This window comes from Elephas maximus, chromosome 21, assembly GCF_024166365.1.
Source record: "Elephas maximus indicus isolate mEleMax1 chromosome 21, mEleMax1 primary haplotype, whole genome shotgun sequence".
NCBI classification, from domain to species: domain Eukaryota; kingdom Metazoa; phylum Chordata; class Mammalia; order Proboscidea; family Elephantidae; genus Elephas; species Elephas maximus.
In genome coordinates, this window is record NC_064839.1 from 56,510,710 (window position 1) to 56,530,292 (window position 19,583).

General features: G+C 51.9%; 1 protein-coding gene across 50 annotated transcripts in view; it reads left to right on the forward strand.

Annotated features, from left to right (window-relative positions):
• The window catches only part of LOC126064689 (uncharacterized), a 302,693-nt gene that overhangs the window by 156,825 nt on the left and 126,285 nt on the right, over positions 1-19,583 (forward strand). For 38 of the 50 annotated variants that reach the window (XR_007514593.1, XR_007514594.1, XR_007514579.1 and 35 more), the window contains 2 exons: positions 1,341-1,422; positions 1,644-1,786. The exons of 7 other annotated variants lie outside the window; for them this stretch is intronic. Coding sequence is in view for 26 of the 43 variants with exons in the window: in XM_049863900.1 (XP_049719857.1) it covers positions 1,341-1,422; positions 1,644-1,786 (225 nt within the window). In the remaining 17 variants the exon portion in view is untranslated. The remainder of the gene's footprint in view (positions 1-1,340; positions 1,423-1,643; positions 1,787-19,583) is intronic. 5 more of the 50 variants (XR_007514591.1, XR_007514592.1, XM_049863904.1 and 2 more) reach the window with 2 other exon arrangements.

Here is a 19,583-nt window from a genome sequence, read left to right on the forward strand (position 1 = left end):
GGGAGTTTGATGTTCCAAGGAACCATGTCATCACTGTGACAGTTGTACCTGCTGGTTTGGGTCATAGGCTGCATGGCTGTGCATCATGAATTGAATTATGTCCCCCCCAAAATGTGCATATTTTTTGCCTGGACCATGATTTCTGGTGTTGTGTGATTTTCCTATATCTTGTAAATCCTGTCTCTATGATATTAATGAGAGACAATGGGTGGCAGTTGTGTTAGTGAGGCAGGACACAATGTACAATATTGGACTGTGTCTTGAAGCAATCTCTTGAGATACAAAAGAGAGAAGCGAGCAGAGAGACAGGGGTAACCTCATACCTCGAAGAAAGCAGTGTTGGGAACACAGCCTGTCCTTTAGACCCCAGGGTCCCTGTGCTGAGAAGGTCCTAGTCAAGGGAAAGATTGATGAGAATGCCTTCCCCTGAAGCTGATGCCCTGAATTTGGACTTTTAGCCAACTTTACTGTGAATGTTGTTAAAGCCGATCACTTATGGCGTTTCTGTTATAGTAGTACTAGGGAACTGAGAAACTGCAGTATCCCTATGAGTCCATGGTGGTGTGTCCCTGCTTGTTTTAGTTATCTAGTGCTGCTATAGCAGAAATACCATGGGTGAGTGACTTTAACAAATAGAAATTTATTTTCTCACATTTTAGGAGGCTCGAAGTCCAAATTAAGAGCACTGGGTCTATGGGAATGCTTTCTTTCTCTTCCTGCTCTGGAGAAATGTCTTTGTCTTCTTTCAGATCCTATTGCTAGGTTCCATGGAAGACCAAGTGGCTTGTAACATGTACTTGTTTGCTTGCTTAATCTGCTCTTTCATTCTCAAAAGAGGTCAACTCAAGACACATTCTACGCTAATACTGACTCATTAATATAAAAAAGAAAACTCATTCTTGAATTACAGCCACAGGATTAGGGGTTAGGATTTACAACACGTGTTTTGAGGGACACAGTTCAATCTGTAACACCTTTCAAAATCCTAGGCAGGCCCACAGTGTTTGGTGGCAAGGGCTAGGACATCGGGATGGGCTTTTGCAAGACATTGTGAGGCTGTGGGCATAGCAACTAGAACTACCACAGTAATGCCACAGAGGTGCAGGCCTGCCCCTAATCCTCCTCTGGCAGGATGCCAGGCAGGCTACCCCAGAGGTAGATACCTGAACTCAGGACTGGGCTCTGCCAAGGTGTTGCTTGCTGAAACATCTGGGGGGCCTCTCAGGGTGGCGTGGCTGAGCTGGTGGGTGTCTGTCCAGAATCAGCCAATCCCCTGCCTCTACAGCAGCACCCAGGGTTGGTGAGTGCATAGGTTATATGGGAGTCTTTTATATCCTCAGGGCCAGCAGTACCTGACCCAGGAGGAGGGAGCAGAGTTCAAGATTAGAGGTCCAGGGTTTTGGAGCCCAGGAGGAGGGAAAGGTAGGACTGTGAATTGGAAGTTTCCTCCTAATTCTGTGAGAGCACAGGGTGTGCCTTAGGGGCAGAGATCTAGGTCCTAGGAGCTCCTCCCAGCTGTGGCTGTAGGTCGGCAATGACCCCATGCACTGCCCTCTGTGTCCTTCAAGGCTGGCCTCTATGAGGATGCCTGGAGATGGGAACCTGCCTCCACCTTGGACTTGTGCCTTGCTGTTCCTTTGCAGGGGACCCTTACTTCTTTTGCTGGCTTGTCCCTCATGGAGTAACGGGTGGATGGTGCCCAGAGATCCTGAGCTCCACAAAGGGGCAGGTGGGAGAGACAGAAGTTGCAGCTCAAGACGTGGAGCAGTTCCAACACTTCCAAGAGGTAAGTTTTCAAAAAATATACTTACATTCCTTCCCTACGAATCCCATTATAAATGCAGTATCTGCGCCTGGTGAAAATTGTAAAATATAAAGAAGACTGTAAATGCTCTGGGCATGTCGCCTTTCCCGCTTCACCCCTGCCTACCAGTCTAGGCTCTCCCCTGTGATCACAGGCATGAACCTACCTTGCTACCCTCTTGGTGTTCTCTGTGCACACATGAGGAAAGATCACAACACCCGGATGAATGCATGCCTCTGTTCTACCTCCCTTGTGCAGAGCTGGTCTCCCAAAAATGTGTGTCAACTTGGCTAGGCCTTGGTTCCCAGTGTTGTATGGTTGTTCACCACTTTGCCATTTGATGTGATTTTCCTGTGCGTTGTACATCATACCTCTATGATGTAAAGAAGGCAGAATTAAGGACATTATGTTAACGAGGCAGGACTCAATCTACAAGATTCAGTTGCATCTTGAATCTATCTCCTTTGAGATATAAAAGAGAGAAGCAAGCAGAGAGACAGGGAGACCTCATGCCACCCAGAAAGTAGTGCCATGAGCAGAGCATGTCATTTGGACTGGGGGTTCCTGTGCTGAGAAGCTCCTAGACAGGGAAATTGATGACAAGGATTTTCCTCCAGAGCCCACAGAGAGAAAAAGCTTTCCCTGGAAGCTGGCACCCTGTTTTCAGGCTTCTACCCTACCAGACTATGAGAGAATAAACTTCTGTTTGTTCAAGCCACCCACCTGTGGTATGTCAGTTCCAGCAGCACTAGGTAATAAGACGGCTGGTCAGCAGGCCTCCAACTGCCCTTGATGAAGCAGGAGTTGGGCCTCCTCTTCTGTTTTCATCAGTGGGACATCCTTGTCCCATTGTCTCTGAATGCCTACTTCTGCGGGTGGGTGGCAGGTCACCTGTCATGTGCCCTGTGGGAGTACATGGGCACCACCAGGCTGCACGCCAGGGTGTTGCATCCAGAGCTTTGGGTGGGGCTTTTAGGCAGGTGCTCTGCCTCTGTGGTAGTGGCAGTAAGGGTCACTATAACTATCACTGCAGTATTGTCATGGTGACACATGTCCCTATACAATCCTCCTGCCTGGGACAGCCCCATCCACCCTCTGCAGTGGGAATTCCAAGAGTTCCATAGGTTTGGGTTTGGAACTCAGGTGTGGTGGGATGACTCTGACCAGCCCTCTGGGGGCCAAGAGAGGGGTGTTTCCAGGGCTGCTATGTGTGGCCCAGGTGAGTGCCGCGGGTTCCACTGTTGCCAAGGAGGGGCCCTATGGTGAACAAACCCCTGCTGGGATCTTGAGCAAGTGCAGTGGTTTGTCTGTGCTGCCATTGGTCCGTCCTGCTCCAGGAGGCTTTGGGATCTCGAGTTGTTTCCATCTATTAAGCTGTGTCCTTCTTGGCTGAGTGGGCTGGGAGCCATTAGGGTACTGAATCCTTTCTGAGGTTGGGTCTGCTGAAACCTGCAACTTCGAGATCAAACCTAGGAAGTACCTCACACCCTGGGTGCCCAGGACCTGTTGATGGGGCAGTGGCCCCTGCAGAACCCTCTTTCTAGAAATTGTTATATTCCATCTAAGTTATAAAATGTGTGGCATACGTGAACTAGAGACTTACATCACCGTGAGACCAGAAGAACTAGATGGTGCCTGGCCACAAACAATGACTGCCCTGACAGGGAGCACAACAGAGATGCCCTGAGGGAGCAGGAGAACAGTGAGATGCAGCCCCCAAATTCTCATAAAAAGACCAGACTTAATGGTCTGACTGAGACTAGAAGAATCCCAGTGGTAATGGCCCCCAAACCTTCTGCTGACCCAGATTGGAATCATTTCCGAAGATGACTCATCAGACATGGAATAGTCTGCACAATGGGTTGGAGAGAGATGCTGATGAGGAGTGAGCTACTTGTATCAGGTGGACACTTGAGACTGTGTTGGCATCTCCTGTCTGGAGGGGAGTTGGGAGGGTAGAGAGGGTTAGAAACTGGCAAAAGGGTCACCAAAGGAGAGACTGGAAGAAGGGAGTGGCCTACTCACTAGGGGGAGAGTAAATGGGAGTGTGTAGTAAGGTGGATATAAGTTTATATGTGAGAGACTGACTTGATTTGTAAACTTTCACTTAAAGGACAATAAAAATTATTTAAAAAAATATGTGGCATAGAGTTGTTCATAATATCTCCTTATTATCCTTGTAATGTCCATGGGATCAGTAGTGATGACTCCTTTTTCCTTTTTTGTATTAGTGATTTATATCTTCTCTCCTCTTTTCTTGGTTTGCCTGGCTAGTGATTTATCAATTTTTCTGATGTCTTTGAAGTACCTCCTTTTGGTTGCATTGATTTTTTACCTATTAAATTTCTGTTTTCAATTTCATTGATTTCTGCTCTATTTTTATTATTTGTCTTCTCTTTGCTTGTCAGATTTAATTTATTCTTGCTCTTCTGCTTTTCTAAAATGTAAGCTTAGAATATTGATTTCCTATCTTTCTTCTTTTCGAATATATGCATTCAATGCTATAAATGTCTCTCTAAGCAGTCCTTTTGCTGCATTCCATACGTTTTGATAAGTTGTCTTTCCATTTCTATTTAGTTCAAAGTATTTTTAAATTTCTCTCAGACTTCTCTTTTGACCCATGTCTTATTGAAAGGAGTGTTGTTTAACTTCCAAATATTTTGTCATTTTCCATCTAACTTTCTGTTATTGATTTCTAGTTTAATTTCACTGTGGTCTAGAACAAACTTTAATGATTTTTATTCTTTTAAATGTGTTAAGGTGTTTTTTCTGTTTTGATGATCCACTCCCAAGACCACCTGAGCTTCCTTCCTGGTGTCAGATTGTATGCATGCAGATGTTTACACTGCTATGATGGTCATTTGTACTTGGCTATAAACCCCCAGAGGTCAGGATGCATTTGTCTTGACCTCTCAGGGCCTGCCATGCACTAGGGGTGCTAGAATATTTACTGAATGAATGGAATCTTGTGGCTTTAGGCATGAATGAAGAAATATATTGTTGCCTTGGCAGGGTGTGGAGGGGGGGAGGGAAGTTGCAGAGCAATGTGCTTGCTGATCCTATTTTTATGTTAATAGCAACATTTGAAATTCTCCATATTGTGTGTGTAAGTGGATGAGGAAGGGCCTAGACCACAGGAAGTGGAGGTTTGTGGCTGAGAGGCAGAGCAGGAGGGTCTCGAGGTCTGGGGAGTAGTAGGGCCAGAATGAGGGGCAGAAAGGGACAATGGATGCATTAAAACTGATTTCTGAGACCTTGTTGGCCTAGAGTTCATCTGCTTCCTGTGTGTGTGGGGTGTGGAGCCCGGCGGTAAGAGTGCCTTGCTGCCCAAGGGGCACCAAAGGCCTGGCTGAGCCCCAGACTCCTAAGAAGGGCTAAGTGGCTGGAGGCCTGTATAAGCCTGCTGTAGCTTAGGCCATGACTGACCTGGAGCCCCAGATGTCAGGTCCACAGACCCCATCCCCTTTCACTGAAGCTGGCCCATCTGGACCCAGGAAAGTTAGCTGGTGAGTGATGCCCTGAGCACCGTACTTGGGTGGGGCACTGGCTCCTGATGTAGAAGACAGGCTCTGGGCTGCAGTGATGATATGGGAGACACAGGTTTGTGAACACACATGGGGGTAGCCTGATGAGTGGGCTGGGCCCTGTCCCACCGAGCCAGATGAGCTCCTGCTGCTCCACTATGCTCTTGATGTACCAAGAGGAGCCTGGAACCTGACTGACTGGTGTGGCATCCGAAAAGCCAGGACAGGTACCTACTCAGGGCCGTGAAGGTGTACAGGCTGACGTGGGGGTTCCACAGTGACCTGGCTGCCGGGCTGATCTCCCCTCTAGTGGACTTGACTAGGCTGTAGGTGGGCTGCAGGACGAATAGGCGGAAACAGGTACAGGCCTTTTTCCTTGGGTGGGAGGAGCCACCAAATACCCTGGCTCCCCAGGAAGGACCGCAGCTAAGCCTTCCTGTAAACTTCTGCTTCCCACCTCTGACTGGGTGAGGGCTGTGTTCTTTTGGAACTGTACCTATCAGCTGAACTTCACCTTCACTGTGCTCTTTTGGGCTTCCTGAAAGGGGTTTATGACCCTGGTTGAGCTCTAGTCACACAGTGGACACACCCCTGCAATCCAGTCACTTGGTCTTTCTCCCCAGTTCATGCTTCTTAGTCATCACAATCAATCGAAGCCCCTTTTAGGGTCCCTGCTGTTACGGTGGAGTCAGTGTCAGAGCTTGGCAGGTCTCGAGCTCTAGCCCTGGCCTCTGTTTCTGCCCCTCCAGTAGCTGCTGGGATCCAGTTTTTGACTCGGTCTTTCAAACAGTGGTAGCTCCAACCATACCCACCTTGACACGGGGCAGCACAGAATCCCTCTGTACCTCCTGCTGTCTGCAGGGCTGGGCACCAGGCACGATTGCGTGGAGAGTGGTCTTGACAAGCTCTATGGCATTGGCTCTGAGCCTCTCTAGTAAAGAAGGCACTAGGTGAGTTTTACGTGTGATGTGTGTCACTGTGGTCCCAGCCATAATAACCAGTATATTGTGGGCCTGCCCAAATTCTGCTGGGTCTGGCCAGGGACATTCTCCTGGGCAAACATTGGCCTTTTCTGGCCTTGGCAGGATGGGGTGGGTGTCCCTCAGCCCTGGTCTGTTCTCCAGAAGTCCAAGTCTCCAAAGTCAATGCACAGGTTAGAATCTGCCACTGGTTGCAGGGTCAGTGGGAACTGCAATGGAGTGGCCATCTGAATCACAGCACTGTGATTGTAGCCCAGGTCAAGGTGGCCTGGTGTCCCTCTCTCCACTGTCACTGGGCACTCCAGGCCTCTGCAGTGCTGCCCAAAAGGGTCGGCCACCTGGCTGTGTTGGCTATCACATGAGGAGACCCCCCCGAAAGTCTTTTTTGCTCTGGCCTGAGCCACTATGGGAGTAACCCCACTGAGAGATGGTCCTGTGCAGAATGTCCCCGTTCCCAGAGTGTGGATCCATCGTTCTTGGGGACCCTGAGAACTCTGGAGGAAGAGACCAGGGGTGACAGGAATGCAGTTGGGGTGCTAAAGGAGCATCCTCAGCAGAGCTTTTTGCCCCTCTCCCCACCCCCGTCAGCTGCCAGGACCCCTTGTCTTTACCAGCATCACTATCTACTGCTGCCCCAGTCAGGCACTAGGTGGAGGAGATGGGACCTGGAGACAGGTCCCACCACCAGGGCTATGAAAAGAGGTAGGGATGGGTTCTTCCCGTGTCTGCCCCTGCAGTTGTCTTGGCTGGTATTTGCTGGGAAGTCAGTCACTGTGGTAGTAGTCATCACTATAGTAACATCACAGCATTAGAGCCTCATACCAAATCTTGGGCATCCAGCCTCTGCGCCCACATCTGGCATGGTTTCCAGGTGCTTCCCACTTGAGGGAAGGAGGAGACCACAGCAGAGGGAAGAAGAGTTGAGGGCTGGGCTGCCCTGGGGGAAGTGAAGGGATACATGGGGCTAAGAGGAACTGAGGCCTGAAAGGGAGCAACTTAGAGCCCGGGGGTCTCCAGCATGCATCTCTGCCCAGGCAATCCCCTCTGCGTCTCCTGGCTTGGTGTCCCAGTTGTGGAGCAGGCTTTCAAGCCCTTCATTCTCATTTCTGTGGCCTCTGGACTGGACCATAATCAGTGGTTCTATTGAGGGTTTGTCTAGGGAAAAGGAGAGTCTGGGAACATTGAAAGTTCTTTGATCTCATTGTGGGGTCTCAGGGCCGTCTGGGGGCTTTGTGGTCAGTGGTCTGGTAGTTCAGGTTGTGAGGTGGTGAGTGAGATGTCAGGTGTCTGAGGCCCAGTTAGCAAGACCTCATCCTTCTCTGCACAGGAGGTCACGCTGGCCACCACCAGGCAGTGGGTAGCCTCACAGCCTCAGAGGCCCTAGGTCAGCTCGTCCCCTTGCTCAGGGGCAGGAGAGTCAGTTAGACCAGGCCAAGAGCCAGAGCAGTCCAGCGGAAGGGTGGTCTAAGAATGCCCAGCCGAGGGAAGCATTGTGTGGTTTGTCTGAACTGTTAGGGGTGCTGCTACTGAAGCTGGGGCCTGGGCACTTGGGGGTCTGGGCACCACTCAGCTCAGCTGGAGGTGGATAGCCAGAGCCTTCTCCTGCAGGGGTGCCTCCTAGGTGGGCAGCGGGTGATGGTCTATGCTGTTGACTGGCATGTGGCTATGTTTCCCGAGCCTTGTTATGAAGAGGAGATCACGCTTCCAACCTCCAGGACCTTTGGGAGGACAGCATGAGGTGACCAGGCCTAGCTACTAATATGGCCGACAGGAGTCAGGTGGTTTTTAGCAGGGTCCATGCCATTGTGGTAACTACTACTTCTCTACGATCCACAGTGACAGTGACTCAGACAAAACTGCCTGCCCCTGCAGGGGCTAGAGGGCCACAGAGGGCCTCAGGGGGCTGGGCCAGGAGCCCCTAAGAGGTTTAGCTAGCAGTGGTGTGGGGGAAAGATATCTCCACAAGAGCGTGGGGTCTTAATGGACGCCCCTGGGGAATTGTGGGGGTACACTCTCCGGGCTCATGGCTTAGAGTCCTTGGTCTCCAGAAATTGCCCCAGTAGCCTGAGCCAGCAGCTGGTGCTCTCAGCTCCCTCCCTAGCTATCTGGGTGGGCTTGCCCCAGGCGTTTCACTGCTCATACCTCAGTTTCCCATGGTGTGGGAGTGATGATATAGGCAAGCTGGCAGAGGAGGGGTTAATTGTGTAAATTCCTGACAGCAGCCTGGGCCTCCCTCACCCTTTGCCTAGTCCCAGGCCTGGTCCTACATTGCCCCTTCGAGCATCCTTTGGTCCATGTGGTCATCACTGGGGTCCCCACCCCAAGCATAACTATGCTCTCCCTCTAGGTGGCCAGACTCACAGAGGGACACCCTCCAACTGCCCTTCCTCCACACCCCCCACCCGAGGGTCTTGGAGGCACTAGGGCTTGTGTGGAGCAGGTGGTTGCTGCTATGGTTTGTGCCACTGTGATCATCATAGTCTTTGTCATCTACCACAGCTCGATGCTCTATGAGAAAATCTGCGGCTGGGGCCTAGGCAGGCTGGCTGTATCCACAGAAGCACAGAGGGTCCAGGTGGCCAGCCTCACTCTGTAGTCACAGCTGTGGGGCTATCTGTTAGGCTGGATGAGGGGAAGGGAAGGAAGTTGTCAGTGGTGCTGGAAGGTCAAGGGTGAGGCAGCCACCGAGGGGGCATAGGTGGCCAGGAGACCGGAGACAGTGTAGATGTCAGCCTGGATGCTTGGGGGCCTCCTGAAGGGCCGCAGGCTGGGTGGTAGGACCTCCATCTGTCCTGCTCTGCCTGTGGGGGTCTGGGACTGTCTGGGATGGGTGCCAGGGAGTAGAAAAGAGGGGTGTATGCCAGCCTACAGGTCTCTGGTATTGGGCTGGGAGGAGGAGGAAAGGTTTAGAGCGTATGCTCTGGGTGTGTGTTAGAGGAACTGAATCAGGACTCACCTGAGCTCATGTCCCACCTGAATCCACCTGGTTCCCATCCTAGGAGACGGAGAAGGGATTCCTTTGGGACTTGCTCCTGGAGGGCCTGCTCTGGGACGCTCTTCCCTGGGGGCTGGCAGATTTCCAGTACAGTGTCCCTGATGATGACCTCAGCCAGACACCGATGTGCAGAGAGCCCTACACTAACCTTCTCCTGGGGAGAAGCTCCTGGAGGCCTCGAGGTGGGTAGGTGTCCATGACAGGCTAGGGGTGAGTTCCTGCCCAAAGGAGCCCCACCTGACATGCTCCCCCAGCGAAGTTCTGTACAGTGAATACTGACCTAGCTACAGTTTCCTTTCCTCTGTCAGCCTCTGGAGGCTGCCAGGCAGATCAGGAACTGACTCCCTACCTGACTTCCCTAGGACCCTTTTCCAAGGCTGGGCTCCCTCACGTTGGAGTAGACAGTGGGAACAGTGCTTCCTCAGGAGTGTAGGGAAGGGTTGCTAGTAAGGCTGCTGCCTCCCCCTGTGGGTGCCTGGCTCTGTGGTCCACAGTGGACTTCTGGTGCTATCTCAGGTCTTGAGTGATTACCTGTGGACATATCCTGGGATCCTGGGCAGCTAAGGTGAGAGTGCAGGCTGGGCTGGGGAGCCACCAGCTAAGGGGCAGATGGATGTTGTCCCTGGGTCTGTGGCTGACCTGGGCTGTGGTGGGCTGGGAGCTGAAGGGAGGATTTTTGCTGCTGGATCTGTCACTGTGGAAGTTATTACAGAATGGGAGGGTCCTTGACAAAAAGTCCTGGGTTCGTGGGCCCTTGCCCTGCTCCTGGCTCTTTAGTGGGCTCACCTGACCCAGGCAACCAGTGTCCCGGACCCCAGACCTCTGCTCAGTGGTCTTCTCTGTACACAGGGCAGGCAGGCAGCCTGGCCCAGTCCCTATGGTCCTGGCCACTGGGAAAGAGTTTGAGGTTACATTGTACTCAGCAAGGTAGGGAGGAACCCAGCCCCCAGGGGCTGTTGTCATGCATGCAGGTGCATAGTGAGGTACCCACACTTCCTTCCCTGAAGTGGGGTCTGTACAGGAGAGCTGCCCGAGGGTGTCTGTTTTCTGTGGGCTGTTCTCATGCAGGATGGACTAGCTGACCAGTGGCCAGGGACAGACTTGGGATGGGAGAGAGCCATTACCAGAAGTTCTTTGTTTCTGAAGTGTAAGGATGATTCTTGGTTGGCTCCTAAGGGTGATCAAGTGAGGGGCGTGGCTCATAGAAGCCCAGGCTGGTCTAGGGGCCCTGCATGACTTATCCATAAGAAAGGGGCCATGCCAGGCCCTGGCTGCTTGGACCTGGTTGACCAGTGTCCTGCCAGCACTGCCACCTCTCCTGGGCAGCCCCCCTGGTTAGGGCCCTGGACGTGCCCCCTTGTGGGCATGGACAGTTGGTTAGAGGCTACTTGAAGTCCCCAGGCCCGCTGGACACCCCAACCCTCAATTGCACCTACCTGGTACCTCTCCTAGAGTTGCCTACCTAGCCTTTCCACTGGGACAATAAATTCTAAAACCAAACCACTCAGCCTCACCTACACTCCTCATAGGTAAAACCAAGATAGCAAGGTTCAATTCTCAATCACTCTGTTTCCTGGGTGGGTGTGGGTAACAGGTTGGTGTGGGGTACAGGGAAGTATGACCAAGAGGCCCAGTGATGGCAGGGCTCGGACGGTGCCAGGACACCAGGTAAAGCCCAATGTTCTTGCTGCCCCTCTCCAAAATGGGAGGAATCACAGAGTAGTGTGTCTGAGATGCCAAGCATTGGCCCTGATATCTTGAGCAGCCCCAAAGGAGGAAGAGTGACTTTTCTGGATTGTCTAATATAAGCCAGCAGACAAAGCCCATCGGGGGGTGCGGGGGCGGGGGTGGACCAGGAGGAGTGTACCCACTATGAGCGAGATTAGGCTGAGTTGGGGGTTAGTTTTGTACCATCTGTTTCATGACTAGTATGGACTTCGCTGGTGAGGTCTCTGTGGTTATGCTCCAGGGGCTTGGTCGTCCAGGGAGCCATGTCACCACAGGGGAACCATACCTGCTGGTTTGGGTCATGGGCCACATGGCTGTAGTACCCCCGGAATCCACGGTGGTGTGTCCCTGTTTGTCTTAATTATATACTGCTGCTATAGGAGAAATACCACAAGTGGTGACTTTGACTAACAGAAATGCATTTTCTCACCCTTTAGGAGGCTAGAAGTCTGAATTCAGAGCGCTGACACTAGAGTCAGGCTTTCTCTCTGTGTCTGCTCTGAGGAGAGTCCTTGCCTCTTTTCAACTTCTATTCCTAGAAGAAGTTCATGTGGCTTCTGTCATGTACCAGTTTGCCTCCTTAATCTGTTCTTTTTTATGTCAAAAGATTGACTCAAGATACACCTTACATTAATAGTGCCTCAGTACACACAAAAAAAAAACCATTCCCAAATGGAATTCTTGGTACTATATAAAAAAAAAAAAAATAGGAGTTAGGATTTATAACACATTGTTTTGAGGGACAGAATTTGATCCATAACACCTTTCAAAATCCTGGATGAGGCCTTAGTGACTGGCGGAAGGGCCTGGGGTGTAGGGATGGGTTTTTGCAAGGCATTGTGAGGCTGTGGCCATAAGAACCAGAACCACCACAGTAATACCACAGTGGTGCATGCCTGTCCTCAACCCCTCTCTGGCAGGATGGTGGGCAGACAGCCCCAGAGGTAGAGACCTGAGCTTAGGGCTGGGCTCTCTGCCTTAGAGGTTGCCTGCTGAAACACTGGGGGGGCCTCTCAGGGTGGAATGGCTATGTCAGCCTGTCATGTGACTCCACCTGAGCTGGTGGGTATCTGTCCATTTAGGAAATCAGCCTGCCCTCTACTGCAGCAGCACCCAGGTTGGGTGAGTGCCCATCCCCACTGTGCATGGATTACTTGGGGGCTTTTTATATCCTAGGGGCCAGCAGTACCTGCCCCAGGAAGGTGCAAGGAGGGAGCAGAAGCCAATGTGGGAGGTCCGGGGTTCTCCAGCACACGGCAGGGGGACACCTAGGACAGTGATTCTGCAGTTTGCCACTTATTCTGTGAGAGCATAGGGTGTGCCTTATGGGCAGAGACCTGGGTCCTAGGAGCCCCTCCCAGCTGTGGCTGTGGGTCAGCAGCTGCCCCAGGCCCTGCCCTCTTCTTCCTCCCAGTCTGGCCTGGAGCACAATGCCCTGACAGGACTGCCTGACTCCACCTCTGATTTGTGCCTTGCTGTCTCGGCTCAGAGGACTCTTTGTTCTTTTGCTGGCTTCTCCCTCATGGAGTCAGGGGTGGATGGCATCCAGAGACCCTGAGCTCCACAGATGGGCAAGTGGGAGGGACAAAAGTCTTGCATAGCTCAGGACCTGGAGAACTGCTAGCACTGTCTAGGTATAAGTTTTCAAAAAATACACTTACATTCATTCACTACAAATTCCATTATAAGCTCAGTATCTGTGCCTGGTGAAAATTTTGAAGTATATAGAGAGTGTAAATGGCCTGGGCATGTCCCCTCTCCCTCTCCCCCCATGCCTACCAGGCTTGGCTCTTCTCTGTGATCCCAGGCACTAGCCCACCTTTCGACCCTCTTGTTGTTCTCTGTGCACACATGAGGAAAGATCAAAACACCCTGGTGAATGCCTGTTTCGTTTCCACCTCTGTTGTGCAGAGCTGGTGTTATGGATTGAATTGTGTATCCCAAAAATGTGTGTCTACTTGGCTAGGACATTGTTCCCAATATTGTGTGACTGTCCACCATTTTGTTACTTAATGCTATTTTTCTGTCTATTGAGAACCCTACCTCTACAATGTAAATGAGGCTGAATTTGAAGCATTATGTTAATGAGACAGGACTCAATCTACCAGATTAAGTTGTATCTTGAGTCAGTGTCTTTTCAGATATAAAAGAAGCAAGTAGAGAGACAGAGAGACCTCGCGCCACCATGAAAGTAGCGCCAGAAGCAGAGTACATCCTTTGGACCTGAGGTTCTTGTGTTGAGAAGCTCCTAGACAGAGGAAAATTGATGACAGGACCTTCCTTCAGAGCCAAAAGAGAGAGAAAGCCTTCCCCTGAAGCTGGCGCCCTAAATTCAGACGTCTAGCCTAGTAGACTGTGAGAGAATAAGCTTCTGTTTGTTAAGGCCACCTACTTGTGGTATTTCTGTTACAGCAGCACTAGATGACTAAGATAGCAGGCCTGTAGACTTCCAACTGCTCCAGGAGCTGGGCCTCCTTTTCTGTTGTCATCAGTACGACATCCTTGTCCTCTTGTGTCCAAACTCCTACTTCCACGGGTGAGTGGTGGATCGGATGCCATGTGCCCTGTGGGAGTTGATGGGTACCACCAGGCTGCACCCCAGGGTGTTGCATTGGGCGGGGTTTTTGGGCAGGTGGTGTGTCACTGTGGTAATACCAGGAACTACTTCTTTGATATTGTCACAGCGATGCATGTCCCTATACAATCCCCCTGCCTGGGACAGCCCTGTCCACCCTCTGCAGTGGGAATTCCAAGTGTTCAGAGATTTGGATTTGGAACTCAGGTGAGGTGGGATGACTCTCACCAGCCCTCTGGGGGCCAAGAGACAGCTGTTTCCAGGGCTGCTGCGTGTAGCCCAGATGAGTGCTGTGGTTTCCAGTGTTGCCAAGGTGAACAAACCCCTGCTGGGATCCTGCACAATTGTGGTGGTTTGTCTGTGCTGCCTTTGGTCCCTCCTGCTCCAGGAGGCCTTTGGGATCTCAAGTTGTTTCCACCTATTACTCTGTGTCCTCTTGGCTAAGTGGACTGTACGTTAGGATATTGCATCCTTCCTGCGGTTGGTTATTCTGAAAGGTGCAGCTTCAGGATCAAACCTGGAATGTCACTGATGCCGTCGGTGCCCAGTGCTTGGGGATGGGGCAATGGCCCCTACAGATCCCTCTTTCAAGGAATTGTTATATGCCTTCTAAGTTATCAAATATGTGGGCATAAAGTTGTTTATAATATCTCCTTATTATCCTTGTAATGTCCATGGGATCAGTAGTGATGACTGCTTTTTCGTTTTTGGTATTAGTAATTTTTGTCTTCTGTCCTCTTTTCTTGATTAGCTTGGCTAGTGATTTATCAATTTTACTGATCACTTCAAAGGAAGTGCTTTTGGTTTCATCGAATTCCATTAAATGTCTATTTTCAATTTTATGGATTTCTGCTCTATTTTTATTCATTATCTTCTTTTTGCTTATGTCAGCAATAATTTGTTCTTCCTTTTCTGGTTTTCTAAAATGGAAGCTTCGAATATTGATTTTATATCTTCCTTCTTATCTAACATACACATTCAATGCTATCAATGTCTCTCTAAGCGCTCCTTTTACTGCGTCCACACATTTAGGTACATTGTCTTTTCATTTCCACTTAGTTCAAAGTATTTTTAAATTTGTTTTCAGATTTCTTTTTTTAAATTTGTTTTCAGATTTCTTTTCTGACTCATCTGTTATTGAGAAGTGTGTTGTTTAATTTCCAAATATTTTGATATTTTCCAGCTATCTTTCTGATATAAATATCTGGTTTCATTCTATTGTAGTCTAGAACATACTTTTAAAGATTTTTATTCTCTTAAATGTGTTAAGATATGTTTTATGTCCTGATAATCCACTCCCAAGACTCCCTGAGCTTCCTTCCTGGTCTCACATTGCATGCGTGCAGATGTCTGCACAGCTGTGAGGGTCATCTGTACTTGGCTGTAAACCCCAGGGTTCAGGATGCATTCGTCTTGATCTCTCAGGGCTTGACATGTACTATGGGTGCTAGAATATTTACTGAATGAATGAAGTCTTGTAGATTTGGGAATGAATGAAGAAATATATTGCTGACTGCGGGGTGGGGGACAAGTCGTAGGGAAATGTGCAGTCTGGTCCTATCTTTATGCTAAAAGCAGCATTTGAAAATCTCCATGTACTGTGTGTAAGTGGAGGGGAAAGAGCAGAGGCCAAAGAAAGTTCAGATTTGTGGCTAAGAGGCATGGCAGGAGGGGCTGGAGGTCCGTTAAGCAACAGGGCCAGAAGGACAGGCGGGAGGGGAAAATTGATGCCTTAAAGCTGACTTCTAAGGCCTTGCTGGCCTAGAGCTTATCACCTTCCTGTGTGGGGGGTGGGGGGTGCAGAGCACGGGTCCTGGTAGCGGGACTGCCTCTCTGCCCAAGGGGGCACCACAGGTCTGGCTGAGCCCAGGGCCCCAAGGAGGGCTAGTTGGGGCTAGGTGGCTGGAGGCCTGCATAACACTGTAGTTGCCAAGGCCAGGGCTGACTTGGAGCCTAGGTTGTCAGGCCCACAGGCCCCCATCCCTTTTGAATGGAGCTGGGCCATCTGGACTAAGGAACGGCAACTGGTGAGTGATGCCCTCAGCACCCTTCTTGAGTGGGGCAACGGCTCCTGCTGTAGAAGGCAGTCTCTGGGCCACAATGATGATATGGGAGAAACCCGTTGGTGAGCACACATGGAGGTAGCATGAGGAATAGGCTGAACCCCTTCCCACCTAGGCAGATGCCCATCTGCTGCACCACTGTGGGCTTAATGTACCAAAGCATGCCTGGGCCCTGACTGACTGCTGTGGCATCCTCAAAGGCAGGAGAGGTACCTACTCAGGGCCATGAAGGGGTCCATGTTAGAATTGGGGCTCCACAGAGACCTGCTTCCAGGATGATCTCCCCACTGGTGGTGAGGGCAGTGGGTTTAACTAGTCTGCAGGTAGGCTGAAGGACAAATAGGTGGGTCTCTTTCCTGGGGTAGGAGGGGCCGCCACCTACCTGGGCTCCCCAGGTAGTCCCCCAACTGATCTTTCCTGGCACAGGTCCCCCTTCTGGGCTCTGACTGGGTGTGGGCTATGTTCTATTGAAATCCACCTATCAGCTGAACTTTACCTTCACTGGGCTGGCCCTGTCTGGCTTCCTTAAAGGGGTCTGTGACGCTGGTTGAGCTCCAGACCCACCAACCACTACCCAGGACTTCCTCCCCGCTCGTGCTTCTTAGTCCTCACCATGAAGCAAAGCTCCTTTCAGGGTCCTGGTTGTTAGTTGGGGGGTAGTGTCAGAGCTTGACAAGTCTCAAGCTCCAACATTGGCCTCTCTTTCTGTCCCTCCTCTGGCTGCTGGGGTCCAGTTTTTGACTCAGTCTTTTGCACAGTGGTAGCTCTCTCTATACACACCTTGACACAGGGCAGCACCGAATCCCTGTGTACCTTCTGCTGCCTACAGTGAGGAGTGGCAGGTAAGGCCAAATGGCGAGTGATCTTGACCAGCTCTATGACCTTGGCTCTAAGCCTCTCTAGTCCTGGAGGTCCCTGGGTGAGTTGTATGTGAGACTTGAGTCACTGTGTCCTCAGTCATACGCACTGTGTCATGGACCTGCACAAATTGTGCTGGGTTTGGCCAGGGCTGCCCTCTGGGCAAACATTGATCTTTTCTGGCCTTGACAGGGAGGGGTGGGTGTCCCTCAGCCCTGGGCTTTTTCTCCAGAATTTCAAGCCTCCAAAGTCAATGCACATGTCAGGATCTGCCCCTGACTACGGGGTGGGGGTGGGGAGTAGGGAGCTGGAATGTGGTGGCTATCTAGTCAGAGCACTGCGATTGGAGCCTAGCTAAGTATGGCCTGGTGTCCCTCTTCACTGTCACTGTGTATTTGGGGCCTCTGCAGTACTGTCTCAAAGGTGGCTGCCATCTCAGGTCCTGGCTGTGTTGGCTACCACATGAGGGGGCTCCCCAAAAGTCTTTTGGCTCTGACCTGAGCCACTATGGTCGTATACTGACTGAGAGAGTGTCTGCACAGAATGTGTCCTTTCCGAATGAGGACCTGGGATCTTTGGGTACATGATACCCCAGGGAAAGAGAGAAGGTGGGGGAGCAGGAATGAGCTGGGGGTAGCAAAGAAGCATCCTCAGCTGAGGCCCCCTCCGAGCTTCTAGGGCTTCTCCCCTCCACTGGCATCACTATGTACTGCTGTCCTGGCCAGGAGCTGGGTGGAGGAGTTAGGACCTAGAGGCAGGCCCCAGCCCTAGGGGTTAGAAGGGAGGCAGAGTTGGGTTTTTCCCCTTGTCTGCCCCTGTAGGGGTCTTGGCTGGTATTTGCTGTGAAGTCAGCCACAGTGGTAGTAAGCACCATAGTAATAGTTGCATGGCATTAGAGCATCGTTCCAAATCTTAGGCATCCAGTGTCTTGTGCCCCCACCAGCGCTGGTTTCCTGGTGCTTTCCACGTGAGGGAAGGAGGAGAAGACAGCAGAGGGGGGAAAAGGACCGTTGAGGGCTGGGGTGCCCTGGGGCCAGTGAAGGGGTGTTTGGGGGCACTCTGGTAAGAGTCACTTGGGTTTGAAAGGGGGCAACCCAGAGCCCTGCATCTCCAGCAGCCCTCTCTGCCCAGACAATCCACACTGCCCCTTCTAGAGTGGTGGTCCTGGTGTGGAGCAGGCTTCCACAGGCCTCCACCCTGCCCTTCTGTGGCCTCTGAACTGGGCTGTGGGCAGTGGGCTATGGGGCGGGGGGTGTTGTTCAGGATAGAACAGAGTCTGGGGGAACTGACAACTCTGAGCTCTCACTGTGGGACCTCTGAGCCCTTGGGAGGCTGAGCGGGCGGGGGTCCAGTGGTTCGTGGTGAGTCATGGTGGTTGGGGTAGGGGGTGTCTGAAGCCCACTTAGCAAGACCTTATCCCCTCCCTCCCCGCAACCCCACCACACTGCTCAGGAGCTCACACTGGACACCATGAGGAAGTGGGCAGCCTCACAGCCTCAGAGGCCCTGGGTCTGCTCATGCCCTACTCTGGGGCAAGAGCACCAGTGACATCAGGCTAGGAGCCAGTGGGGTCCAGGAGAAGGGTGGCCTGATACTGCCCAGCTGAGGGAAGCAGTGTGAGATTTCTCTGAAGTGTTAGTGGTGGCACTGGGGAAGCCGCAGGTGAATCTGGGGGTCTGGGCATAGCTCAGCTCAGCCGGAGGTGGGTGGCCAGAGCCTTGTCCAACATGGGTGCCCTCTAGGTGGGCAGTGAGTGAGGGTCTTTGCTGTTGACAGGCATGTGGCTATGCCTCCCGACCCTTGTTATGGAAAGGGGATCATGCTTCCAACTACTGGGACCTTTAGGAGGACAGCCTGATGTGACCAGGCCTAACTACAAACACAGCCGGCAAGAGCCGGGTGATTTGTAGCAGGGTTATGCCACTGTGGTAACCACTACTACTCCAAGACCCACAGTGCCAGGGCCCAGACAATACTGCCTGCCTCTGCAGGGGCTGGAGGGCCCCGGAGGGCCTCAGAGGGCTGGGCCATGTGCCCCAGGGAATCTGAGCTTCCAGTGTGTGAGGGAAGGATATCCCCAAGGAACGAGGGTAGGGACCTGATGGAGGCCCCCTGGGAAACTGTGGGAGCACACTGTTCAGGCTCATAGCTCAGAGTCCATGGTCTCCAGGAATTGTCACAGTGGCCTTGAGCAGCAACTGGGGCTCTCAGCTCCCTCCCTAGCAGTCTGGGTGAACCTGCCCCCAACCCTTCACTGCTCATTACTCAGTGTCCCTACAGTAAGGGGTGATGATGGAGGCCTTATGGATCAGGCTTGCAGAGGTTGAGGAGTTAATTTTGTACACACCTGACACCAGCCCGGGCCTTCCTCTGCCTTTGTCTAGTCCCAGGCAAGGCACTGCTCTGTGCCTTTGACAGTCTTTGGGCCCATGAGGTCGTCACTAGGGTTCCCTCCGCAAGCACAAGTATCCCCTCCCTCCAGGTGGCCAGACTCACAGAGGGCCACTCTCCAGCTCTACTTCCCCCACCCTCACCCCAGGGTCTGGGAGGCATTGGGACTTGTGTGGAGCAGGTGGTTGGTGCTATGGGTGGTGCTACTGTGTTACCATAGTCATAGTCATCTACCACAGCTCGACGCCCTGTGACCAGAACTGGGGCTTGAGCCGGGCAGGGTGGCTGCAGTGAGGGTCCAGGGGGCCTCCCTGTATAGATGTAAGGCTAGCTGGTGGGCTGGGGGAGGAGGTGCTCAGGCTGTCAGGGCTGCTAGACATCTCAGAGTGAGGCTGAGATCGAGGGTGCATGGGGGGACAGGAGAACGACCACACCATGAATGGTGGTCTGACTGCACTGGCTGAACTCAGGATGTTGCACGGCCATCTGCGGGATCATAGACAGGGTGGTAGGAATTCCGTCTGACCTGTACTGCCTGCGGGGGCTTGTGGTGGACTGGGATGGATGGCAGAGAGAAGGAAAGAGGGTTGGATGACACAAAGCAGGGCTCTGGTACTGGGCTCGGAAGAGGAGGGAAGTCCTGCAGGCATGGATTACGCCTGTGT